Genomic DNA, 25886 nt, shown 5'->3' on the forward strand with positions numbered 1-25886 from the left:
CACACAGAGAAAAATAATTGATTGATATTGACACGATTTGTAGAAATATACGCAGTATATGTCAACTCTTTTCTGCGTTTCACTTGAGTTTTACCGTGGTTTCCAGGAATTCTGGCTCTTGAAGGAAGCGACTTCTCTCGCGTCACTGTGGATTTTCTGGGGATGACTTCTGAAGGTCAAAGTTCACATCATGTCAACGTGTCGGAGGGTGGCTCCTTTACTGTGGCATCTGAATGGATTTCGAAAACTCCCGGCAAATACGAAACAAGTGAGTTAACCAGAGCAAGCTTTCTGTTTTGTTTTAAGGCGATTACTTAAATAATGAAACAATAAAGGAAAAACGTATGCATTTAAAAATGTCCTCCTCTTATTTTTGTCCGTTTTTCTTTTCTTTTCTTTTTTTTAGATGTCCGTGTCTCCAACCCCCTCTCTACGCTCTCCTCCACCCTCCGCTTATCCGTCTTGCAGTCCTCTCCGGGCAGCTTAGTGATCTCTTTGGTCCACGGCCCCCTGGGTGTTCCCTCCTGCGTCCCCTTCGCACATTCAGACCCCGGCGGTGTGACTGTCGAGGCAGCATACCGGGGCGACCCGGTCACGCTGCAGGCGTACGTGCAGGAAGGTCCTCCAGCGGAGTTCTCCTGGTGGTTTACTCACAAGGAAAAAGAGACCAAACTGGAGGGAGTAGCGACAGCTTGCCTTTTTAAGTTGGACTGTCTGAACAGCTCTGCGGTAAGTTAGCCAGAGAAACAGCATGACTCTGTGACACTAACCTTTCCGGCACGCAGGTGTGATGTTGTCTTTTTAATTGATCAGCACCTATAAATTAAGCCACTTTGGCACGTGCTCTGAAAAACAAAACAAAAATCAGTATTTTAGCATTTCTAACCGGCTCGTGTTTACTATCTGGCCTGCTGTGATAGGTAAGAACATATCAAAAAGACGATCACCTTTTCAGTATCAAGCTAAAATCTGTGTTTTTGTCCACTTGAATTATTTGATTCTCAAATTCTCTTTAACAGCTTCAAATATGGAGCCGTTGCATGCTTACGTTTTCAAAAATAATCCTTGCTTTTTGTAAACAATGTGAATACAGAAGTCGTTTAGCCACAACATTTAACCTCTGACATATGAAGCATAAATTATTAATACAATAATCCAGCAATAAATCCTCCCATCATCAGGATTATAATGTCCAGCAGTGGGTTATACTGAGAAGTGTTCCTAAAATGTTGTCCCTCCCATTTAAATGAATAAGGCGAACAAACTAAGTCTCCAAAATGGCCATTAAAATAAATCAACACCTCTTTCAATCGGATTGAATAATAACTAGACATTTGAATCCTGATGAAGGGAGGATTTTCTGCTGGGCTTTTGTTTTATACTTTATGCTTTCCCCGTCACTGGTTTTAATGTTGTGGCTGATTTGGTGTTAAGTGAAAAATTGCATTCAAGATTGATGACGGATTTTATACGTGAAGGATTTACAGTAGGTCCACTGCATTTACATTTGTAATTTTTTTTTAAATTTATTTTTATTTTTTTTAATAATTATGCCAAATAACTCATTACAGAACAGAACTTCATTAAATGTGATGTTGTTAAAATAACAGCAAAAGAATCCAAACCTAAAAATAACAGATTAGGATAGAAAAAAACAACAACTCTTAACGTAACTTTTACTCATCTTTTATTTAAGCTAAATTATTATACTAAGTGTTCTTATTTTGTTGTATTTTGTCATGGGTCAACAACTAGAATGTGAAATGTTTACAAAATCATCACATTTATTAACCACAGGAAAATCTTCAGTGAATTATTTTTGTGAACACTTTATACCCCCTTTTCTAGATAAATAACATAAACACAACCAAATTCTGATGTGCCCATGATAGCTCATTTTGGTCATGAGGATCAGAGAGCTGATGAAGGAAACCAAGATGTTTAAACAGTGAACAGCAGCACTCTGCTGGGACTAAAGACACGCAAGATAAATAAAACGGTTGAGTCTGGTTGCTCCTGTTTCCTGATGGATTTAGTGCATTTTTAAAAGACATGCTGCTGACACACACAAAAAAAAAAACATCTAAAAAAAAATAATAGAAGTTTATTATTTTATTAATCTGCATAGAGAAGAAATGCTCCTCTCCATTTGATTTGATCAGTTAGGAAAAACAAAAAAAGGTGATTTTGTTTCATATAAAAAAAAAAAAAATTAACTTTAGCAATGAAAAATCTCCAGGAGGTGGCTTCATGTTCATTCAACAGCAGTAACATTTCATTTGAAATATTCCTCATCTTTGCTTGTTTTGTTTTTAATTTTGACCAAAAGAAAAAAAAATCCTAACTCTACATGCCCTTAGAACTGGACCTTTGAAACCTTAGGAGTTCACACGGTGACCGTGAACGCCTCCACTGCCTACGGATGGACCCAGGAGACAGTACACGTCGTGAGTACTCTCGCTGTCACTCACTCAAAACGTTATCGTGATGCAAATATCAATGAATCAATCATACAAATCTTTAAAAATGTCATCCATATGTAGTTTTATTTTTGATAAGGCTCAATTTCCTCAAAATATTTGAACCTACGTTACTCAAACAGAAGCAAGTCGCGTTTCGGGGGCTACTTAACGCTACAGGTGAACATATTTGCTGCATTAGCAAGTATTTTGTTCATAGTAATGAAGAGGACATGTCACTCAGTGCAGCGGTGCGGATCATCGAAGGGTTTTCAATAGTTTTTGAGAATCCGATGCAGAGAAATTACATATATCAGACTTTGCCAAAAAAAAACAACCATTTGTTTCGTGTGTGTCGACATTAAGGAAACTATAAAACCGGAAAAGACTGATATTTTAATCTCAGGTTTGTGTGCGTGTTGTCTGTATGTGGCTGCGTGCTCTTGTAGGTGGTTGTATGTCCTGTCGTCTCCGACCTTAGAGCGAGATTATCTGGCAATCGGCTGACTGCCGGAGACGTTGTATCTGTGGACCCGGAGCTGTTCACCACCATGAAGCACCGACTCGTCCTCAACCTCACACTGAAAGCAGAGCAGAGCGACGGCGGTCCCGAGGACCTCGGCGGCATGGAGAAGGGCTGTAACCATGGCAACGTCGCATGCGATCACAATCCCAGTCCACGGCACGGTAACATCTGTTTGCCTGATGACACTCACTCACCTCCCCACCCCCACACTCACCCCTCCTCCAATCACCCCAGCTCGCATGTGCACATCCGTCTTCGCTGCCGCCTCCCCACTCCTGCAGGACAGTATCACCTCCTGGCATCCGTCCACTCCTCCGCTGAGCCGTCGCCACCGCTGCTCTCCACCGTCCTCCCCCGAGCCTCGATGGTGTACGAGCGTATCTGTGCCCTCAGGCCTTCCGGGAGTTGGACGTCGGCAGCTCGAACACGAGCACAATTCAGCCTGGAGGTCGTTGGCGACGCCAGCCGCGCCAAGCCACAAGAGTGGTTTGGACGATCGGTCTGCATGATGACGTCGTGCTGAAGAAGACAACCGAGGAGTGGCGCATCAAAGTGTCTCTTCCAAAAGCAGGCTGTTATACTGTCACTGTTCAGGCCCTTAATCCAGTCAGCCGGGCCTCATTTGAAACACAAATCCAGGTTCAAGATCCAGTCGGAGAGCTGCTGCTGGACATTCCCAGTGGGGTCACGACAAATCAAAAATACTCGGTTGTATTCAGTGTCTCGTCGGGGTCAAATGTTACAGTCTCTCTGCTGGTGAACTCAACATTACTGTGCAGAAACAGCAGCTACGTGACAGGAGTTGAGGCAACGGTGGTTTTGCTTTTCAACCACACTGGCTATGTAGTAATTGAGCTTCGAGCTGAGAACCGAGTGTCTTCTCAGAATAGAGACGTGAGAGTGTGTGTGAAGGGGAACAGGAAGCCGTTACCACAAGCTACAATTAATCCAACATGGCAAGCACCCACCAGGCAAAGTCTCATTCACAACGCAGATAACAAGAGTAAAGACATTTAAACAATAAAGTCACATTTTTTAACCCTCTTTTCTTGTAAATGTTAAAAAAAGATTTCTACATTTTTATTCTTAAATCAGTGTAACATAAATGTTTAAATGGCCACTGTCTTGACACAATATCAACCTCAAATGGTTTATATTTGCACATCTCTGTCCTAAAACAGTCCTTATCTATAGTATATACTGTATGTGATGATCATGTGTCTCTTTTATCCCCAAGCTGTGAGGATTTATGCGGCAAAGCAAGCCTATCCCACAAACACAGATATACTCTTCCTGGCTGTAGCTGATGGACCAGGTCCTGTGGAGTTCATCTGGCACTTTGGAGACTCCAGATCAGCCAGAACCAGAACAAGGACCATCATCAAAAGATATCACAACCCCGGCAGGTACCAGACCCGAGTCCAAAACATTCAAAATACAATTTGGTGCTTCTTTGACTTAAAAGATTAAGATTCGCATGTTTTTGTCCGAAAAATAGCAAATGATCATTTTTCAAATTCTGTTATTCAACTGATTAAAACAACAAACTTGTCACTCGGGTATAATTAAATAGATTAGCCTGTTGTACGTGCAGGAACCTTAGCTTCCCTTTGACAATGTTCAATCTAGTAGTGCGAGTGACTCACCAGTCAAATCTCACCCGTCTCGACGCAGTTACAATGTAGCCGTAGTGGCGTCTCGTGGTCGGACATCCGTCACCTCCGATGTGTTCCCGCTGCTCGTCCAGAGGGGAGTGAAGCTCAACCGGCTGGTGCACCGGGCCTCGGCCCTGCGGAATCACACGGTGATGTTGAGTTGCCGGGTGGACGTAGGAACTAACGCGACCTTCCTGTGGAGCTTCGGAGACGGAACAACCAGGACAGGACAGAGCACCGAAAGGCACGTCTTCCACAGGTGAGCCGAAGAGTTACACTCGATTTGAAGTTAGTTTTAAATGTTCCTCAGGTGAATTTCATTTCCGATGCTTTTTATGTGACAATATTAAATTCTCTCTCGTTCCTGACATCCTCGTCAGCTTGTCTTAGCGTTGTTCTTTCAAGTAAATATAAAAAATGAACCCTTTTATGTGTGATGCGCATTTATGCCTTGATTTAGTGTACATGCATTTGCCTCTCCAGAACAGGAGAGTTCAGAGTCGAGGTGACCGTGTTTAACCTGGTCAGCTCGGCCTCTCTGAGCAGCCACATCTTCGTGGTGGACCAGCCTTGTCGGCCTCCAGCAGTCAAAAACATGGGGCCTCTCAAACTACAGGTACGGGCTGGACATTTACCGAAACATGCAACCGGATAATGGCAATAAGATAATGAATTGTCCTCTCTGCACCTAGGTGCAAAGACATGAGGTTATCCGTCTGGGGGTGACGTATGAGACAGAAGTTGACTGTGACTCATCAGGAGGTCTCAACTACACCTGGACGTTACGTGACTCTGACGGCCGGGTCGTCCCTCTGCCTCTCACAGACACACACAAACAGAGCCTCAGTCTGCAGAGCCACCTCCTGCAATACGACACCTATACTGCCAGAGCCAGGGTAAGTAATGACAAGAACTGCTGCGCATTGATCTTTAAACTGGGATAAATGATTTAAAAGGCATCCAGCTCTACATTTTGTCACAAGTTCTGTTAATAATAGTACGAACATACTGGCATTGCACTTATTTCTTTTTTTTTACCAAACAAGAAATCAACTCGAGCCCTGGCTGTCATTCATCTGCAGGTCCAGGTCGTCGGCAGCGTGGTGTACAGTAACTACAGCGTGAGAGTTCAGGTGACACCGAGCCCCCCTGTGCCTTTCATCCAGGGCGGCACCAACGTCTTCATCAGCAGCATCAGCAACACCACAGTAACCCTGGATGGGCAGGCGTCTTACGACCCTGACTTCCCCATGAACCCGCTCAGGTAGCAACTGTGACCTGCTTTAAAACCTTTAAATGGACATCTAACCCAAGGCAGGATAACATGCGTATAAATGGGCTGCAAACGATACTGTATGGATATTTTGCGAATACGAGTGTCTGGCAGAAAGCAGAGAAACCTTCCTGTTAAAAGAAAATTGACAAGATACAACAAGTGTACGCTTTTATGGGGAATTTGGTGATCGCAATGTAATTGCTTTGATTTCCATCTGCTTCGTCAACGTGTCATTTAAAAAAAACACGGCACCTCCGTCTTTAATAAGTATAACTTCAACTTTTAGCTCACTATTCATCTCGTCTTTGTAGCTAGTTCGCAAACCGGACGCGCCCCCTAACGGGTATAATGAGAACTGCAATATTAACCCGATAATTGAATTTAACTTTTTGAATTGAAGTTTATTGAGGTTAAACAGCCACACAAAATATAGCCGAGCTTTTATTTAACTCTTTAGCTACAGGCTATTTGTGAACATTTGTGCATTCAGAAAGTTTTAAATAGGGATGTTATATTCCAGTGCAATAATAACAAAATGAAAATCAAAAAACAACTTTAAATAGTTTTCTGTGGTCATTTTGTGTCTCTTTTAGTTGTTTCATATCTTGTTTTCCTATTTTGGAGTAATTTTTGTCTTTCATATTCGTGTGTGTCCCTCTGAAAAGATTTGTGTGTTTGGAAGTGAACATCTTCTCTAATTTTCTCTGTATAGCTACAGCTGGACATGTAAGCCAGTCAGCTCCATCCCCAGCTCCTGTTTCAGCCACCACATTCCCAGTTCATCCCCTGTGCTCACACTCCCTGTCAGTTTCCTGAAACACAACTTTGACCAATTCCAGTTCACCTTCACCGTCCACAGCGGAGAGCGCTCAGCTTCATCAGAGGCTTTCCTCACTGTAACATCAAACACGATCAGGTATGAGTTCAAAAACGAAGCAAAAAGAGAGGAGGAACCATTAATTTAAGCTCTTGGGGCTGAAAATTACCATTGAAAATAGCACCTTGATCCAATACGTGACTTTTGACGTGCCCTGCTACGCTATGCCCAATCATACATCCGATCCAGGAAGGTATCCGTTTACTGCCGTGACTGCCAGGGAGACCATGTGAACTGGGATAAGTCTTTCTCAGTCAGCGCCATCTGTGAAGACTGTAACATTCCTGTAAAACACACCCAGCACAGCTGGAGTCTGTACCTGGTCAACGTTTCATCCAAGCCCGTCACGGAGGGTAAAACAAAGACAAAATTCCTCCCCTTACTCCTTTCATTTGAAAGAACATTTCTGACATTGAATCTTTGCTCATCTGTTCTGTTCCAGTCCTGTTCTGTTATACAGCAGATCTCAGTGCTCCGTCCACCATCAAGGAGGATCCTGACACCTCCCTTCAGATTCCTGGGAATACTTCACATTACACCCACACTGTCTATGCCTCTACTTCTTCATCCTTTCCCGAGAATGCCTCTGAAACAGAGGCCAAAGAGCTCAATCTGGACCTGCCCTACAGTGAGACATTGTCTAACAAGAACAGAAACACGTCAAACAAAGCTGGTGTGTTAGACTGTAGTTTGTGAGATAAAAAGAAGAAACTTCAGACCGAGAACGTATACCACCATGTCACTAAATCTCCTCCTCTCTCCTCACACAGAGTCAAAGCACTCCACTAGTCCTTTTGTCCTTGACAATGGTAGTTTCCTAGATCCAGACCATTTTGTCCAGAGGGACTTTATCAGCGAATTTCCATTTGACCCTGACTCTTCTGCTGACTGGGAATTTTCTCCTCCAGTGCTAGAGAGGGGGGATGTGGATGGCCGGCTGGGTAAGAAAAAAACATTTTGGTTTGGAAGTCACACATTCAAATTCAAACAGCCATTGGTGAAGAAATAAATTTGGTCTTTGAACAGTCAAATTAAAGTGTTTTCAGGTATTCTGGCCCTTTAAGACACCTGCAAAAAAGGCTTGAAAAAAGATAAGAGAAATGAAAGCGATACTGTAGTGAACTTTTTAAGAAAACAGTTACAAATCCAGCATACAGGAGCCACATTATCTTTCATTTCGGAGTAATTTTTGTATTCAGATGATGAATTTAAATCCAATATTCTTTTTGCTGACTTTTGGTCTCCACCACCTCCTGAGAGAAATGAGGCTCTTTAGCTGCTAAATACTATGACGTGTTCACCAGCTAGTCTCTGAGGTTGTCTGCTACTTGGTGCTGTCAGCACAAAGTAACATTAATGAGAGCAGTGAGACTTAATTCAAGTAGGCAAGCTGAGGGCAGTAAAACTAAAAGGAGCTAAAAGAGTTTGAAGGACCTGGTTTTCCAAATACACTGTATTATCATCTTAATTATTTTAATGCCATTCTGTCATTTAGCATTAAAGCTAATTGTGTTACAGATCCAGATTATGATGTCCCCTTCCCAAGTGCAGAGGAAGGAGACCCGGGGATGTCAGCAGGAAGACCCACAGGTACACTACACGCTGTATCTGTGTTTGCTACTGTATTTGATATGAGATGGATGTTTATTTTCCCGTGTGTATTCCCAGGTGTGGACGATGAGGGCTTCAGCGCAGGAGATGACTCGGTGTTTAATCCAGCATTTCATGAAGATGAGGGGAGTAATTTGGTGGATCCTGAGCCACCTGTGGTGCTTCAGGAGCCAACTTTGCTCGACTTACCCCGAGACTCAGTCGACAGAGGCCTGTTTGAGTCCTTCACTTACACAGGTACATCATTCAGAAATCATTTCCTGTCCGTGTTTGTCTGTCTCAGCGTTTAGTCCTTTTACTTTCTCTTTGAATCTGTACAGGAATCTCCTCCCCTTCACTCGGCTTCAGACCCTTCAGCCTGAGGCCAAACAGCAGATACATGGTGGAGGTCACTGTCAGTAAGTCTCAACACAAGAGCTGACATTTTTGTTAAGGTATAAAAAGATAGAAAAATTGATAGAAGAAATATTTCTAAATAATACATCTCAAAATGAGCCATAGGAGATGAGTTGTAACAGCAGAATAAGACAAAATGCAGCTTTGGTTTCTAAATATTTGCGTACTGTAACCTTAACCCTCGTGTTGTCCTCGGGTCAAAATGACCCGCAGCTGTGTTCAACCAAGTTCTATTTTATTTCTATATTTTTTGGGATCATTGGTCATCATTCTTTAAAGAAACCCTCACAGCCTCCTTGTCACCAATGATCCCCAAAAAATATGAAAATAAAATAGAACTTGGTTGAACACAGCTGCGGGTCATTTTGATCCAAGGACAACACGAGGGTTAACATAATAATGACCGCGTTGGCTCTGATTCAGTCAATCACTTGTAGGTTGGAATCTTTGCGTGAACGATGCTCTCTGTTTTTGTCTGATGAACTTCAGCATCTCAAAATAGTTTTCTGGGCCGGACTCAGCTGTTCCTTCAAACCAACCCTGTTCCAAAGGGCATGACGTGCCAGGTGCAGCCAGAACAAGGAGTTGAGCTACGCACACACTTCAGTGTCTTCTGCAGCTCAGGGAGGGAGGTATATTCTTTTAAACACAGTTAACACACGTATTGCTTGGTTGACCATGCATGATGTGCCAGATGCTTTAAATGTAAACAAATTCCCAGTAAAATTTTATATATTTAAATTAAGCTGCATAAATTGCACATTCTTTCACATTTGAGTTCAGTCATCTATCCTCCTCTTCTCTCCAGTTTTGATTTGGGTACATTTGTCCCTGCATGTCCCTCACATGGTTTGGTGTGTGTGTAAATATGTGTGTTTGAAGGACTTACTGTATGAGTACAGCTACAGTGTAGGAGGACGACCCCCCAGGACACTGTACCACGGGAGAGACTTCCAATACTACTTCAGCCTTCCTTCAGGTGACCCCAGTGATGACTATAAAGGTACACACACACACACACACACACACACACACACACACACACACACACACACACACACACACACACACACACACACACACACACACACAGGCAAAACGACATGCACATGGACCCTAATTTGTGAATATTAAAGTACACATTAAACACTTTTTTTTTTGCATTGTATCACTGACATTTCCATTTGATGTATTAAGTAAACTTATTTATCGTTGTTTCTATAGTGATAATTTATACAGAAATAAGAAGCGGCACACATGGGTCCGCCACCAAACCCTGTCCTGTCACCGTCCAAGTCCGACCAAGCTTCCTCAGAGACACCTCGTCTTCTTCTTCTTCTCATCATAATCCTGATCTGGAGCTGTAAGAATCAATTAATTCATTTTACGTTCGTGTTTCAGGGCTTCATTAAAAATGTGCTCAAATTCAAAGTAACACAGTATTCATGCAATATTGTGATTTTGAGTGACAGTAAACCAGAGTTCAATATGGACACTTTAGATTACGAGAAGAAATTTGGATGTCAGATTGAAGAATTATGCACCTTACTCTTAAATACTTTTAAATTTCATACATTTTATGAATATACATCACTTATTAGTCGTACGTGCCAAATATAAGACTTATAAATTGTAACAAAACGCTTTCTCACAATTAATAAATGTGAAATAATGTTTTGGGTTAACATTCTGGAGTTGTACATTTTAGTTAAGTTACTTATAAATGGAGTTTAGTTTGGATCTTCTGTATATTTCTACTGCAGGTTCAGTTGGTCTAAGTTCTTCATCTGCTGATTAAAAGAGCTAAATGAAAAGACAAACTTTGTTATAGTGGAGAATATACAGCGATTTTATACAATCTGGCAGTCTAAAAGTGGCTCTCTGGGGGTTGAAAGTCTATAAAACATTCAGAGCGAGACAACAACAGTAGAGCTCTTCTATGCTGCATTAATTACGACAACACTATGGATACCACATTCTGTTATTAATTTTTCATTCGCTCCAGCTCAGAGTCAGGTCTGAGGAACCTGTCGGCTCTGGTGCAGCTTGGGAACAGTGTGGAGATTCGTAACTACGTCAGTCTCCTCTCCGGCGTCCTGAACAGACTCAGTCGGGACACTGCGGCCAACACACACGCACAGAGACACGTGCGCAATGTGCTCATTTGCACAGTGTGTGAGCTCGAGAGCAGCGAACAGGTATACACACACACACACACACACACACACACACACACACACACACACACACACACACACACACACACACACACACACACACACACACCAGCACAGTACTTTAAGATTAACAGAATAACATTGTTTTGCTGAATTATCTCACATGTAATTCAATCCCAGGAATCAATGGCAGACAACATCCGTATTCTTAAAGACCTTCTGCAAGTTACAAGTCAGGTAGGTGAACGGTTGCTCTCTTTCATGGACAAGGAGACACTGACAGATGCTTGCTGACAGATTAAAATTGTTTCTCATGCTTGCTTTTATTCCTTTTAGGTGACATTAGTGAGTGCCAGACAAGTAACAGCTCATGTTCAGGTTGTCTCAGAGCTTTTTTCTAAGTCCAGTGCTCCAGATCAGTACCATGGTAACCAGAAGACACTCAACTCTCTGGTCAGCCTGCTTTCATACAGCCTTCAAGCGGTCACTAGTTATGAAAACACACCTAAAACACACAACAGTGCCGACATTACAAAAGCACAGGAATCAGATTCACTGACTGGTGAAAACACAAGAGATGTTGAAGATGCTCCTGGTGGCTGTCTACCAGAGTCATCCTCCTGTCCTCACATCAAACAGGGCGGATCAAGTCCAACAAGGCAACTGGTGCCGCTTGTAGCTGATATTCTGCAGACTGCTTCAGACTTAATGCGGGTGAGAGAAAACATGCATGTTTTTATACATGTAAAGATGTCCCCCCCACACTCACACTAATATCCAGTCTCTTTTTTTCAGAAGTCCCTTTTGTTCCATGAGACCCAGGAGCACAGAGTTAGCACTGATTTTATCACCTTGTATGCCGCACGCCAAAACCAAACGTCCACAGTCATCAGCAGTGGCTCCACCACTTTCTACATGCCGGCTTCTCTGATCCAGATGCTGTTTGCTCATCACATCCCTTCCCATCAACAGTGTGTCCTCAAAGTGCTGACTGAGCTTGCTCACAGCCCTTACAGCTGGGCCAGCTATCCCACACAGGTGAAAACAGCAGGATATGTAGACATTTAGTGATTTAAAGGCAAGGTGTCACTCTTACCTACTACTTTGATTTCCAGCTGAGTGGACAAGTGGTTGACCTGAGTCTGTACAAGTGCAGCACGAGGAGAAAGATCCCCATTCGCCCCCTCATTCAGCCAATCAGCATCGAGCTGCTGCACCCACACAGTAAAGTATGTGTTTGTGTTTGTGAAAAATAAAGGTGCCCTGTGGAGATTTCTTCTTAACAAAACAAAAGTTATATTTATGAAAAGCGTTGTGTACAAAGCTGATTTTTACTGTTGAGCTCTCAGTGAACTTCTTCAGTGAGTAACTGATCACATCTCGGCTGTAGAAGAGCTCTACACGCGAGTACATCCTTCTGCGCAGCCAGGTCAACTACCACAGCTTCAACATTACCCACGAGCACTTGCAGCAGGCCATCCAGCTGACAGTCGTGTTCACGCCACCACTCAACAAGGCGTTTCCCATCATGCTGCTCTTCAGGTAGACTTGCAGAGACTCAATTTCGAGCTGTATGAAAACATGATGATAATGAGTTTTGAGTAAATGACATAAATATGGCATGAATCTCTGATGTTTCAGGATGTTTGAGAGGCCAACTCCCAGCATGCACCACCTGCAAAGGACTCACCACTGGGAGAGCAACACCACACGGATCAGTCTGCCCCCATCCCACCTCAATGGTGAGTCTCTCGGTTCTTTGTTTTCAGCTCTGTCCCTCCTCATCTTACCATCTATGAAATGGACATATACATAAAAAGTATCTATCAAATCAATCATCCATTAATGCTTTAGCAAAGTGTAACATGTCAAAAATTTCAGTTATATAGTCACTAGTCATTGGATATCATTTTGAGAATAAGAATACATTTTTTTTTAAAATATGCTGTGTTAAGAGGTAGTCATATCAAAAAGTTATCTTTTACCATTTAACTCTTTCCAACACAGTACTTAGCAAGATAATATTTGTACTAATTCTGTGTAGCTGGCTCAGATTACTTTCCTGCACTTGCTTCAACATTTCACATGTACATTTGAAAACGGTCTCACCAAAATCATAACATTTTCTAGCTGCAGGTGTTGGTCACTTGGCCCTGCTTAACGCTGATTTTGAGAAAGCACCCAGAGGCAAGCACCTGAGTGAACAGATAAGTTACAGCCTCTCAGTGGACAGCAGTCTGTGTTTGTCCTGGGACAGCCAGCAGGGGGCCTGGACACCCCACGGCTGCAGGACACGGCAATCAGAAACAACTTCTGCAGTGAACTGCAGGTAAGGCATGAAATAAGCATAAAACACATCCACACACACTGCAAGAAAAAAAAAAGAATGTATAGGTTAGATTAATCACTTGTTTCTGGGTGTTGAATCCAGTTGCCACCAGTTGAGGCCGCTGACTGTGGTGCAGCAGCAGATCCAGAGCAGCCATGACACAGCCGATCTGGACCCGTTCCTAAGGTGACCTCATCCCCCTGAGGCCTGGATCTTGTATTTGTCAAGAGCAAACAACATCACTGTTCCTTCAACTGTAGCGATAGTCTGGACCTTTTATTTACATGCTCCAGTATAACACAAGTAATATCACAATGTTTTGCTTCTTATAAGATGTAAGATATTGTCCAAGTAAAGAGAGGTCAAAATATGAATACAACTTGCTTTCTGCCTCTCTGAAACCTCAGTGTGTCCAGTGATCTGACAGTCCTGGGTGTCCTGGTGGTGTTCGTGTGCCTGTACATCCCGGGGTTGGTGCTGTGTAAGAGAGCTGAGATGAATGGAAAAGTCCACTATCTTTCTGACAACTCTCCATATGACCCACATCTCTATGCTGTCACCATCCACACTGGTCTCTGCTCTGCAGCCCGTCTGAGTGCAAAGGTAAAGCTGTTTTTTTGTTCCTTTAAACCCATCATTCATTCTCACTGGCCTCTATGGTCGCATTGCATTTAACTGCACATGGATGCTCTCAAGAATTAACACATTTTACTGTAATAGAAACATGTTCATCATGACCACAAGGTTTCTATGTTCGTGTCTCCCATTGTTGAATGTTTTTGTTCAATTTTCCAAGTCTTTTTTTACAGAGATTTATTTATTTGGAAAAATACTCTCTTCATTCACAAAGGGCAGCTAAACATAAAGCAGAATCACACGACCGCTAACAGCCAGCAGGCTTTCAATTATAGTAACAACTGTAACATGTCACTCCTGCTTAATTTATTTATATTTTCATTTTCATTTTTATTAGGTGTTTCACTCTGCATCATTTTACATTGAAGATGAACCTGAACCTGCCACTCTCACTGCTAGCATCATATATTAGACTTTGAAAAAAATACTCTTACTTTCACTTGTCAGCCACAATATCTGCAACAGAAGCCAAAATAAACAAATGGAGTGTTTATCTAACAGCCAGGTGTGAAATCTCATCAGCATGTAAAACTGGTTTTGGCTAAATAAATTAATATAATTATGTTTTGTAGAACACAGTAGAACTTAAAACATATGCTATGTGTACCTAACAAACTGGCACGTCTGCATTTCAACAAAAAGTTCAAATATGATCTTACTTATGATCTCAGCCCCAATAAATATCTTCTCTGTGCTAACACATTACACTTAATGCTTTTTATAGCTTTAGAGCTCTCGAGCTCCTCCTCCACATTTTTACTAGAAAGTTAATAATAAACCACAGTTTTAGGGAAGCACCTCTGAATCCCATTGCTGACATACATTGGATTATTTTCAGTGATACTCGTGGCTCACCTGCGTTCTCTCTCATGAGTTCCTCCACCTGGTTTTCACTGGTGCTCATTCTGGCCTTCAAATCTGTGAACGCATTTAAAGCTGCTGTTGAAATCGGTTCAAAGTCAGTCAACAGTCAAATGTAAAAATGACAACAGCACCAAATCCTAAATAAATTAATTAATTTAAAAAAAATTGTCTATAATGCTGAAAATGTAAATGAGGGAGAACAAGAACAGCACAGAAGTGGCTGACGCTCTCTGGTCAAACTATAAAACAGGTGAATACAGTATAGTCCCTGCGAGTTTCCCATGTTTTCCATTTAGGATACAGGTGATCACATGTATGACACATGTTTATCACATGTTGCAGCATATTATAACATGAGGAAAATTTGTGGAAAAGTTTTCACATTGGAACCTACACAGGCTTCACATGACACCATAACAACTTTCCAAAACCACGTGTTTCCTGACGAAAAATGTTTTACACGTGCAATATCATGCATCATGTGTGATTACATGAGTTTTTGCACATGCAATTCATGTGTTTTTTTGTGTAAGGGTCAGCTGTAAAACTTAGATGCGGCTTTTCATTCTGAAGGTTGACCAGACAGTGAATAGGTTATAAACAGAAATTCCTTTTTTTTAAATCGATATCTAAATATTTGTAAATTTTGACAACATCCACATTCTAGCTTTAATTTACTGTCACTCTGGCCTGTATGGCCGACACTTGTTGAGATGTAACTAAATCAGTAAATTCACATTAACTGGTGTGTTTCAGTCGGTGTATCACCTGCATTTTCTTGCTCCAGCTTCTCTATCTCGATCTGGCTGTTCCTCAGCTCCACCTTTTGTTCGATGACCATGTCTCTGAGCTCCTTCAGCTCAGCCCAGATGTCAGGGATGATGTTGGTGCGTCCGTCGCTCTGATCACGACTTGCTTCAATGCCCTGCATCTCAAACGGAACATCTTTCTTGTGGATTTCTCCGACTGTCTGAGTAACATCGTTCCCTGTCACCCAAGTAAACAAAAAGGGGAAAGATGAGACTAATCAAAGACGCCGAGCTGGCTTTGCTCGTCCAGGACTCCTTAAGACTATCGCAGTATGAATGCATCGAAGATAAACCGCACTACAGCGTCTTATTTATCCTAAACAACCAAGAGGCCCCTGGTCCCAGGCAGAGGAGGCGTAGAGAGCAGGTAGCTAGTAAAAAAGCAATAATGCAGTGGAAGCGGAGCAGGATTACAATCATAATGGTTCCAAGAATGAGTGCTAGTTGACAATCCTTCCGTCCCCCTGAGCCCATGTCCAGGACAGACAGAGCAGCAACGCCGGAAAACCTGCAGCACTCCTCATTCTGAAATATTACCTGACAGCAAGAGACAGTCTGGCACTCAGTTATTGGCTTTATAAGCACATAGAGCATGTCACTGAACAGCATGAGAAATGAACAGGTGGCTAAGATATAAATGTGAAGATCACAACACATGTCCTTGAACAGTGCGCTTTCAGAATAACAACATTAATGTCTAAACTATTAATCTGAATGAGTGTGTGAGCAATATGAGCTATAAAAGACTGTAAAGTCTAACGTGCATTTGGAAAACATGTTTACCAGGTTTACATAATGCTACATGGTGAAGACGGGTCCTCACAGACAAAAGAACTTAAAGTCCCAGGATGCACTCTCTTCAGGAGGAACTCTCAAGACACATTTATACTCAGGTAACATCCTCCACGGCTCCAAATATGACCTGAAATTAAGATGTTGTTTTTTTGTTTTCCACATTAAATAAATATATAGTATGCAACACATTTTACTAAAATACTACTTGATCACATTTGCTTTGCTAATTCATTCAACTCCTACTTGTGTGTCTCTACCCTACAGTGCAGCAGACAGCCTGGGCCCGGTGTGGGGGGTTCACTTATGGCATGACAACTCTGGACCCTCCGCGGACTGGTACCTCAAACAAGTGGAGGTCTCCGAGGTAAATCCCGCCAGTTTAGTGTCTATGACTGTGTCTTATCTCAAAGCTTGGACTTTGATTTGATAATCAAGATGGTTTGTTAATTCAGGTGAACAGAGGGAATGAGAAGAGATGGCTGTGTATTGGTCAGTGCTGGTTGGCCGTGAACAAAGGCGATGGCCGAGTGGAGAGGATGCTACGTGTTTGCACGGAAGGGACGGGCTTTGCTCAGGTACAACGCTCACATACACCTGTAAACACTCATTATATTTGTGTTACCATGTGACGCCGAGTCTCTACCTTGTATGCTTGCAGATGTTGTGCCTCAAGCTACCTGACTACGTGGCTGATTTCCACATTTGGATGTCTGTGTACAGCTGCCCCTGTCCTACCTCCTTCACACACAGTCAGAGACTTAGCGTGTGTGTGCTGCTGGTGTTGGGGTATGCATGTGTCAACACAGTCATCATAGCACAAACGGATGATCCGGTAGGTGAATAAAAACACCGGTGCTCGATTGGATCAGCGGGAGGGAAGCCCTGCCTGTTGATTGGCAGTAAAACAACCAATCACAGCAGTGTTGAGTTTGGGGCGTGTGTCCCTCCAGCTGATCCTATCTAGCACCAACCTTGATGAAATCAAAATCAAAGTTCAAGATTTGATACACGACAGTTGTAAAACTTGTTACCTGCAATCCTTTGGTTCTGAATTCCTTGTTCACAGTTGCCATCCGAGTTGGGTTTTGTCGACATGTCAGCTGTTTCTATAACAACGGGACTTTTGAGTGCGGTGGCTGTGTTGCCCGCAGCAACAGTGATATCTTTCCTTTTCCGACTGCGTGGGGTCGAGCTGACGGGGTCAGGAATCCATCACTTAAAGGGCAGAATAACTCGAAAGGACTGTTTTGAAGGTGACATTTGGTTTCACATTAAATTGTTATGGGATTACACCGAGGTAATACACAACCCCAATTTGTATGTTATTTTTTTTGTCCTCTTGTCTCCTCATCTTATTCTTTATCCCTTCTTTATCTTCACAGATGCTCTTTCAGTAAATGAGAGTGTGTTTGAGCCTCAACTCTCTTGGAGCAGCCTTCAGCTGTGGGCACAGGAAGTCTGGAGGAAAAAATACCAGGTTGTCTGTCACCTTTAGGTATTTTCTGTTCCTCCTTCTTTTCTTTTCTTCTTGCAGCATTTTAAATTTGTCGGATCCTTCTTTTTGTGCCGCAGGACACAGACCTCCTGTCAGTCTCCTCGACGATTCAAGAACATAAAGACACAGATAACGGAGCTGCAGTCGAACCAGATGTGGTCACAAGAAAGGAGGGTGCATTAGAGAGCGGTGTGGTACCAGTGCCCCAAACGTTAATGGTGGTTTCTAAAGGGAGCAATGCCGACCGAGCGCCTCAGGGTAAAGAACTTTTAACCGAGAGCGGCAGGTTTCGTGGAACCCAAAATTCTGGTTTGTCAGATACGAGGGATGAATGTCAGCCAGCACAAAAGGAGAAAGATCCTCGAAGAAAATGTTCATCAGGCCGCAGCTTTGAAGAAGGCAGCCGTCACCAGACAGCGTGGTCTGGTCACAGCAGCGGCTTCGGAGTCATCGACAAACTTAGGGAGGGAAGATTCAGTCAAGCCTCCCAGCGGTGTCACCATGTGGCCTGGGCCCTGTGTCTGCTGCTGTCCCTCTGCTGCCTGGTGCTCTCTGCAGTGCTGGGAATGAGGTAGTGGAAGTGTGACACCATCAGATGGATGATAATGAAAAGTTAATGAGCTGCACTGAGTTTTTGTTTTGCGTCAGTGTCACACTGTAACTGTGTCTCGTGTGTGTGTTTTTATGTGTCAGATTCAGCAGCAGCAAGGTTCTACTTTGGGTTCACTCTCTTTTCATCTCTGTGATGTCTTGCATCTTCCTCATCCACCCAGCTGTGGTAATTTAATTCCTGCCTTTTGACTAAATACGTGCATTTGAACTAAATAATGGAGTAATGTAGAATAACAAGCTTTATTTGTCTTTTCCAGATACTTACAGTTGCCGTGACTGTCTCCTGTTGGTACAGGAGAAGACCAGACTTTCATAGTTTCCTCAGTATAAGGCAGTTTGAGGTAGAGACTTCAAAACTGTGGAACCACACTGGTGCTGATCGACCTGAAGAGCAGCTCAGGCCATCTGCTTCACTCCAGAAAAGATGCTCGTTCCTTGAAGAGGTGAAAAAGAGACTGTCGTTCAGTTCAGTCTGTTCTGATCTTTCCTCCTGAAACATAAAGTTAATTATTTTTGATTGACAGCGTCTCAGAGCTCGTCAGAGAGAACGCCACCTGCGACTCGTGAGCCCACAGACTCCAGCAGAGCTGAGGAAAACTCGTGGGAAGAAAAGAAGAGAGACTCTCATCCTTAAAACACTGAGGTTCGGTCTTTGTGTTTTTGTGCTCCCTCCTGTTTGTATATAATTTAGAGCTGTATAAGATATCCACTCTTCTCTATGTCATGCAGAAATTTTTCTCTCTGGGCCTCCATGCTTTTCCTGTTGATGTGTATAACCTACAGCAGCTCATTCAGTGACCATTACCACCTCAACAGAGCTGTCAGCAGGGAGTTTATAAGGTAACAGTCGCGCACACGTGCCGGATCTCTATTTATCAACGCCACTCACCACGAACACAGAAAACTGAGATGTTATCTTTCATCAGGAACCATGAGAATGATTTTATGTCCATACAAAAAGATGATGACTGGTGGAAGTGGACACACACAAGTCTGCTTGATTTACTGTACAAGAATGCATCGGCCAAACCTGAGGTAAGCTACGACTAAAACTCGAGAGTAAATCAAGTTTTATGTAAGTTCAAGATCCCCTCAAGACAATTTCAAAATACTCTACTTAAATTAAATATAGTATATTAAATATACTCTACTGAATAATATTTTGTGACTCATTAAAAATTCCAGAATCTGTGAATATGCAAATAAATGTCACTTCTAAAGTTTCGCTGCTCGACACAAGATGTGTCAAGCTTTCCTGTAAAGTAATTCTCAGTGAATGTCCATTTCAAGTCTCCATATCACGCTTGCACGAGTTGGATATCGGACCACGATTGGCCGCCAGAATATTTGTGATGTCACAAATCATGCTTGTAGACTTTAAAGTCAGATTATTACTGAGCAGATCGAAACTTTCTCACTTCAGCTGAGAATGTGAAAACAATCTTCTAGTTTTAAACTCTGCAAATACATAATTTTGCACAGTAAAGCTTAAATATTCAACTGTAGGAACAAGAAGAAAAACGTTTTCAATTGGAGGGGAACTTTAAGCGGGTTGATAAAAGATCTGAACCTGTCAAGGACTGAGAAGTTCATTTACATTGACCATGTGTCCAACTCTCTTTGATCCATTAAAAGTCACTTTTTTTAATTATTTTTTTTTATTTTATTTTATTTTTTTAGGAAAGATCTTATTCTACATGTCATTATAAAGTGAAAACAATCACTTCTCTAACCATTTTTCTTTTTGATATTTTGATGTTGTTTAGCAGTCACACATTTTGATAGGAGATCCAATCCTGCAGAAGATGGAGATATCAGACACATTTCAGAGCCAGGTAAGTTGTAAAAAATTCCTTTAAATTTCTAACCTTTGCTAACTTATTTCAATACAAGCATCAACTGAAAATACAGTAATAGAGGTTTTTTTTGTGTTTATTTTGGATTATCAAAACTAGAACAGTTCTAATTTCACAAACTGCACTGGTAATGGTTTTCCATAAGAAAAATAATTATATTTTAATATATAGGTCTGTTGTGAAATAACACCCATCTACTTAAAAAAAACCAAAAAAACCACCCCATCTTTTCTTGTTTTGCACTAAACCCCCTGTAGAGAGTGCTGTTTCACAAAGATGCACCCAGTCCACAAAAAGATCTACACTCACTCAGTTGCCAGTTTATGAGGTACACCCAGCTATAACTAATACATTCTAATAAAAACACTCCCACAAGTCCTATTTATAAAGGTTATAATATTTCAACAAACCTCAATGTCATAACCTTAAGATAGGTTTTATTGCACGAGTGTTCTACTAGACTGCATTAGTCCGAGTGATCAATTTTAGGATGGGTCAAAGTTTTTAATTGCAATGAGAAATAAAGGATTTTTTTGGAGTACCCGTATTTATAGAAAAACAACTTTGTATTGTGCATTCGTTAAAGCTGCAATTGTGTAACGGTTTAGTATTTTTTTTTTATGCATCCTTAATTAATGTGCTGTCCTGACTGTGTGTATTCTGACAGTCTGTGTTCTGTATGTACGCCCAGGTCTCTTAGATAATCTTTTCTTACTGCTGTCGGGGGTACGGGGTACCGTCTTAATGCACACTCAAGTCTCACAATTCCTAGGTTTCCATGGTAACACTTCCAAGGACATGTGGTCAGCTGGGTTGCTACTCAGGGCCCAGCGCGACGGTTGGCTTAGGACACACAAAGTGAGAAACGCACAGTGGAAACACATTTTTTTTTTTTTGTTCAAATGATCAGTGGTATCAGCTCTGATGTCTATAAAAAAAAAAAAAAAATCAGCACCACCATCAGTCAGTTCTTTTCTTCCGCAGGTCTGACGCTGCATCAAAACTGAATCTTCTGCATTCAGCCGGCTGGCTGGGAGGACAGACGGTGGCCCTGGAGGTTCAGTTCACCTTGTACAGCCCTGCACCAAACCTGTTCACCAGTGTGACTCTGCTCACTGAACGGAGCCCCGTCGGTGTCCTACTGCCCTCCGCCAAAGTCCTGTCAGTCAGGGTGTATCACACTCCTGCTGTCTGGGACTATGTTGTTATGGTCTGCCAGGTAAAATGCTTACTTGCGTTTTTATCTCTATCACAGGGGTTCCCAAAAGTTATCGCAGCATTGTCATCTCACATGTTCCACTCCATACGGCAGATACCAACATTTTCGTAAAATAAAATGGGACTAATTTAACAATTCAATGACCTCACAAGAGCTAAATAACGACAACATAAGGCTCCTATTAAGTAATAGTTGCCTACATTTACATCCCTTGCTAGAAGTGGTGCCACATGCATGTGGAGGCTCAACTCCCGACCCCATCTCCTCTTGTCTCAACTGTCCAACAAGACCTTTCAGCCAATGTTTAAAAATTCTCCACATTTCATTTGCTGAATTTAATGACTGAGGAGTCAATCAAGCTAATGTTAGCATTATACTAATCACGTCATCCTACGTGGCTAAGCATGGACACATTTTATTTATTTATCTGTTTAAATACTTAACATTTTTTTTTTTTTTTTAAATCTTTTTCACGTGATGTGTTCATGTTGGAGTGCAATTGTGGCCTGTTCGTACTGGTTTCACAGTGTGGGAATCCCCGTGATAATTCAAAAACTAGTTTTCAACTCTATCATAAAGTTAAGAAAGCATCTACAGACATAGTGATGTATCACTTAATTTCAATTTTCAAAAATCAGATTATATTTTAGTGTTTGATGATATTCTAACGTTTTTTGTTTTTTTTCACATTTTCTCTTCCTCGCCGCCAGCTCTTCTTCCTCTTCTTGTCTGTACTACAACTCTGTTATCAAGTGTCCAATGTTGGACAGGAAGGGCTGATGGGATACTGGAGGACACCCAGCAACTGGGCGGAAGTAAGCAGAGTTAAAACTGAAGAAGTTCACATACAGACAGCTTGATTTTACAGCAGATAACACGTACACACCCTCACTCCAACGCAAACAAGATCGCACTGACCTCACTGAAAGGGTAAAGCAACCTGTTGCTGTTAAACTAACACAGCTGTCAAGCAAAGCACAGGAAAAAAATAATATCTGAAGGTCAAAGTGCACAGCGGGGTTTAAAATGTACCTGATTACACTTCGCTTGTGTAGAAATACACACTTCACACTGTGTCTGTCTTTTGCAGGTCAGTCTGCTGGTGGTGACACTCACATATTACATCTGTCACGTCCATCACTCCACCCTTGTCATGGAGGTGGTGGAGCTGCTGCAGAGTCACAACCACAGAGGGCATGTTGATGTTAGCCACCTGGCCACCTGGGAACAAGTGAGAGAAAGACACCAATGAAGGAAAAGATTGTTAATGTTGAGAAACTGCCTGTTCTCCTTATTTTATTACATCACCATCCATTGGAAAATGAAAAAAAAAAACCTCATCTTTAACAAGCTAATTATGATTAGTTTACAAGCATAGCATTGTTATAACGCCACATTTAACATCACGTTGTAGTTGTAATACATTTTTAGATCACGTTGTGAACCAGACATGTTGTTTTTGATGACTAACAGAGAGGATGATGTCCGTTGTGTCTGCAGTTTATTCGTACTCTGCGTGGTATCATGCTGTTCCTTCTCACCATGAAGTGCGTGACCGTGCTGCGGGTGAACAGGACTTTAGATACCGCTGCTACAGTCTTTGCCCACGCACTCTCCAGCCTCCTTTGGCCAACGGTAAACACATTATACAGCAATAAAACGAGTTGGGAGAGGTCTTCACTCCAGGCAGCATGAGCGGTAGACGGTGTCATTGCTTGATTGTCAATAGGCTGTATGTGTTAACGTGTTTTGCTTAGACTTGGAAAAATACTGGAAATTATAGAGGTAATTCATATGCAATAACACAGTTTTCTTTGGTGTCCCATCCATCCACACATGCAATGCTGATATAATTTTTCTGGACTTTTACCCGCTTAGGACAAATTAAGATGTTTTTTTTTTACCAAAATGTCAGAAAGTTTTGACTCTAAAACTGTTAGAAACACGACACCAGAAATCTGCACCTTCTCCTCTTCTAGATGTCAGGTCTGATCCTTCTCGCGGTGTTGTCCTGCATGAGGAATCTGCTGTACATAGAAAGCTCTTGGGCACTTTGGACTCACTGCTGGGGCCTCAAAGCCACCGGGCGCCTCCTCCTCCTTCCTGGGCACGATTTCTTATACTGTGGAGCTCTCTATCTGTCCTCTACTGTGGTTCTGACAGCAGTGGTACATATATACTATTCATTTTTTTTCTCTTTGTAAAACCTGTGACTGAATAGTTGAACGACTGGTTGATCTGTGCGTACTATAGTGCTGCAAGAAACAACCTGTCAAGAGTTCTGATGTGTCTCTCTTACAGGTGATGGGGGCCGTGTCCTCATTGGTCAGAAGTGGCAAAAGATCTCAAAGCAGGAGGAATGTCTTCACCTCAGCAGAATTGGCGGGCTACATTAGGGAGAGGGTCTCTGAGTTCACCGGGCAGCATCGACCAGCATGGATTGACAAACACGTGGAGGGGAGGGTGAGGAAAAGCTGCTCGGTCCCTAAAAAAAAAGAAGCAGAATGTTCATGTTTATCAAAAATATATACAAGTAAAACAAACAAACAAAAAAAACTACAAACTATTTAGGTTGCTCTGTAGCATTTTCAATATCTACTGTATATATCATTGTCAAATTGTGTCACTGTAAACAGATGAGACTGTTGTTATGGTTACCAACTCTTCCAGAAATGTTCTAATCAACTCTCCTTCGAATTCAGGTGTACGTGACATTTCCTTTTGTTGCAGACGTATTACCTCGAGGAGTTCGAGAGCTTAGTGGATGAACTGCTGCTCAGACTCGACACCTTCTCCGACAGCCTGCACCACACTCTGCCCCCCGAAGCCCACCGCTACAGAGAGGAGGACGGTCCTGACGCATCACCTGCACCACAATCCTCCAGCATGAGCACACAGGTGACCCTGCCTCGTGTCAAACACGCAGACATATGCATACAGCTCACAGTGGTGGAATGTAACTAAGCATAACTTAAATACTTATTTCATTTATTTCTAATCTACTCGAGTATTTCCATTTCATGCAGCTTCATACTTCTGCTCCACTAAATCTCAGCGGCAAATATTGTACAGACTTTTGCTCCAAATTTGGGGATTCTGAATTTGATTTATTCAGAAAAATTGGAGGATTAATTGGTCTTTGATGCTTTAAGATGCATGAGCTTGTTGACTTTTTAGAGATATGCGGTTCTGACACACCAACCGACAGTAATATAGGCACAACCTTTAATAACTCTAGCGTTAAAATGCACATTAACACAGCAGTAATATTAAAGTGTGTACTTATACTTTTAATACTTTAAGTACAATTTGCTGATAGTACAAGCTTTTCAGTATTATTTAGTATTTTCACATTACTTTAACTTAAGTAAAGGACCTGAGTTCTTCTTCCACCACGCAGAACACACACACACACACACACACATATATTTACTTGCTTTTACACAAAACACGTGAAAATAAATCTGTTTGATTGTATGATTCTGTAAGGACTCTGTGAGGCCACAGACGATGATGAACGACCCCGCAGATGTAGGTGACCACTGTTTGTCAAATTATGGAGACACCCCACTTGCATCTCACCAGTTCAGGTAACAAAATCAGAATAGCGACCCATTATTCAGCAGATATTACGATTCAACAAACAAGTGACTCCTCATTTCTCTTATTACCAGGTCCCAAGTTGAACCGGAGATCCTGCAAGTTCTACATCAGAGAGGCCAAACGAGACACAGTCTCCTCTCAGACATTGTTGGGCCATCTGATTATAAATTAAGCAGTAAAAACTGCCTGTCCTGCCCAGAGTCAACATCACTCAAAAGCTTTCCAAAAGAATGTGTTCCGGTTAAGCAAGCTGGCCAATGGACTGAAACAAACGACGGCTGCTGGTTAAGTAAAAGTCAGGCTACCCATGCGGAGGTGGTGGTGGTGGAGGTTCTAGTGCATGAGGAGCCTGAGAGAGTAGAGCCAGATACACAGTAGAGTCCTTACAGAGAGACTGCAAACAAGTTGAAAGAACAAGACATCTCAAAAAGTCTGCACTGTACAATTTCCTGTTTAATAAAGAAGTCTTATTTTCTTTTGTGGGTGCCAGGTTATTGGTTAAAGTGTTGTTTTTTTTTCATTTGAAATAAGAAAAGAATCTGCAGTTAGGCCTATATTATTTGTATTAGATTTATTTACCAATCCAAATGTATTTTATTGTTGTTTTGTATAGGTTATCGGGTTTTGCAAAGCATTATTTGTTAGCAAATAGTTCATACCGTACCCTACTTTATAGGAATACCTTGTGACT

General features: G+C 42.0%; 1 protein-coding gene across 1 annotated transcript; it reads left to right on the plus strand.

Annotated features, from left to right (window-relative positions):
• Positions 1–4695: 4695 nt before the first annotated feature.
• Positions 4696–25676, plus strand: LOC138199209 (polycystin-1-like protein 1). Its single transcript, XM_069151144.1, has 47 exons — positions 4696–4899; positions 5124–5256; positions 5333–5536; positions 5723–5904; positions 6629–6832; positions 6983–7146; positions 7236–7421; positions 7564–7734; positions 8318–8383; positions 8462–8641; positions 8725–8802; positions 9290–9432; positions 9683–9803; positions 10025–10163; positions 10806–10998; positions 11158–11214; positions 11314–11691; positions 11773–12015; positions 12093–12206; positions 12371–12519; positions 12619–12719; positions 13108–13306; positions 13409–13492; positions 13714–13909; positions 16402–16508; positions 16675–16787; positions 16873–16985; positions 17069–17242; positions 17477–17663; positions 17793–17887; positions 17983–18476; positions 18599–18683; positions 18775–18960; positions 19042–19160; positions 19247–19357; positions 19444–19552; positions 20287–20352; positions 21146–21231; positions 21358–21592; positions 22303–22407; positions 22683–22823; positions 23093–23227; positions 23572–23760; positions 23894–24055; positions 24323–24490; positions 25082–25182; positions 25267–25676. The coding sequence occupies exons 1-47, from the start codon at positions 4793–4795 to the stop codon at positions 25571–25573; spliced, it is 7380 nt and encodes a 2459-aa protein (XP_069007245.1). The 5' UTR covers positions 4696–4792; the 3' UTR covers positions 25574–25676.
• The last annotated feature ends 210 nt before the right edge of the window (positions 25677–25886 follow it).

This window comes from Embiotoca jacksoni, unplaced genomic scaffold (assembly GCF_022577435.1).
Source record: "Embiotoca jacksoni isolate LCO1_2020_lvr unplaced genomic scaffold, fEmbJac1.0.p SCAF_17, whole genome shotgun sequence".
NCBI lineage: Eukaryota > Metazoa > Chordata > Actinopteri > Embiotocidae > Embiotoca > Embiotoca jacksoni.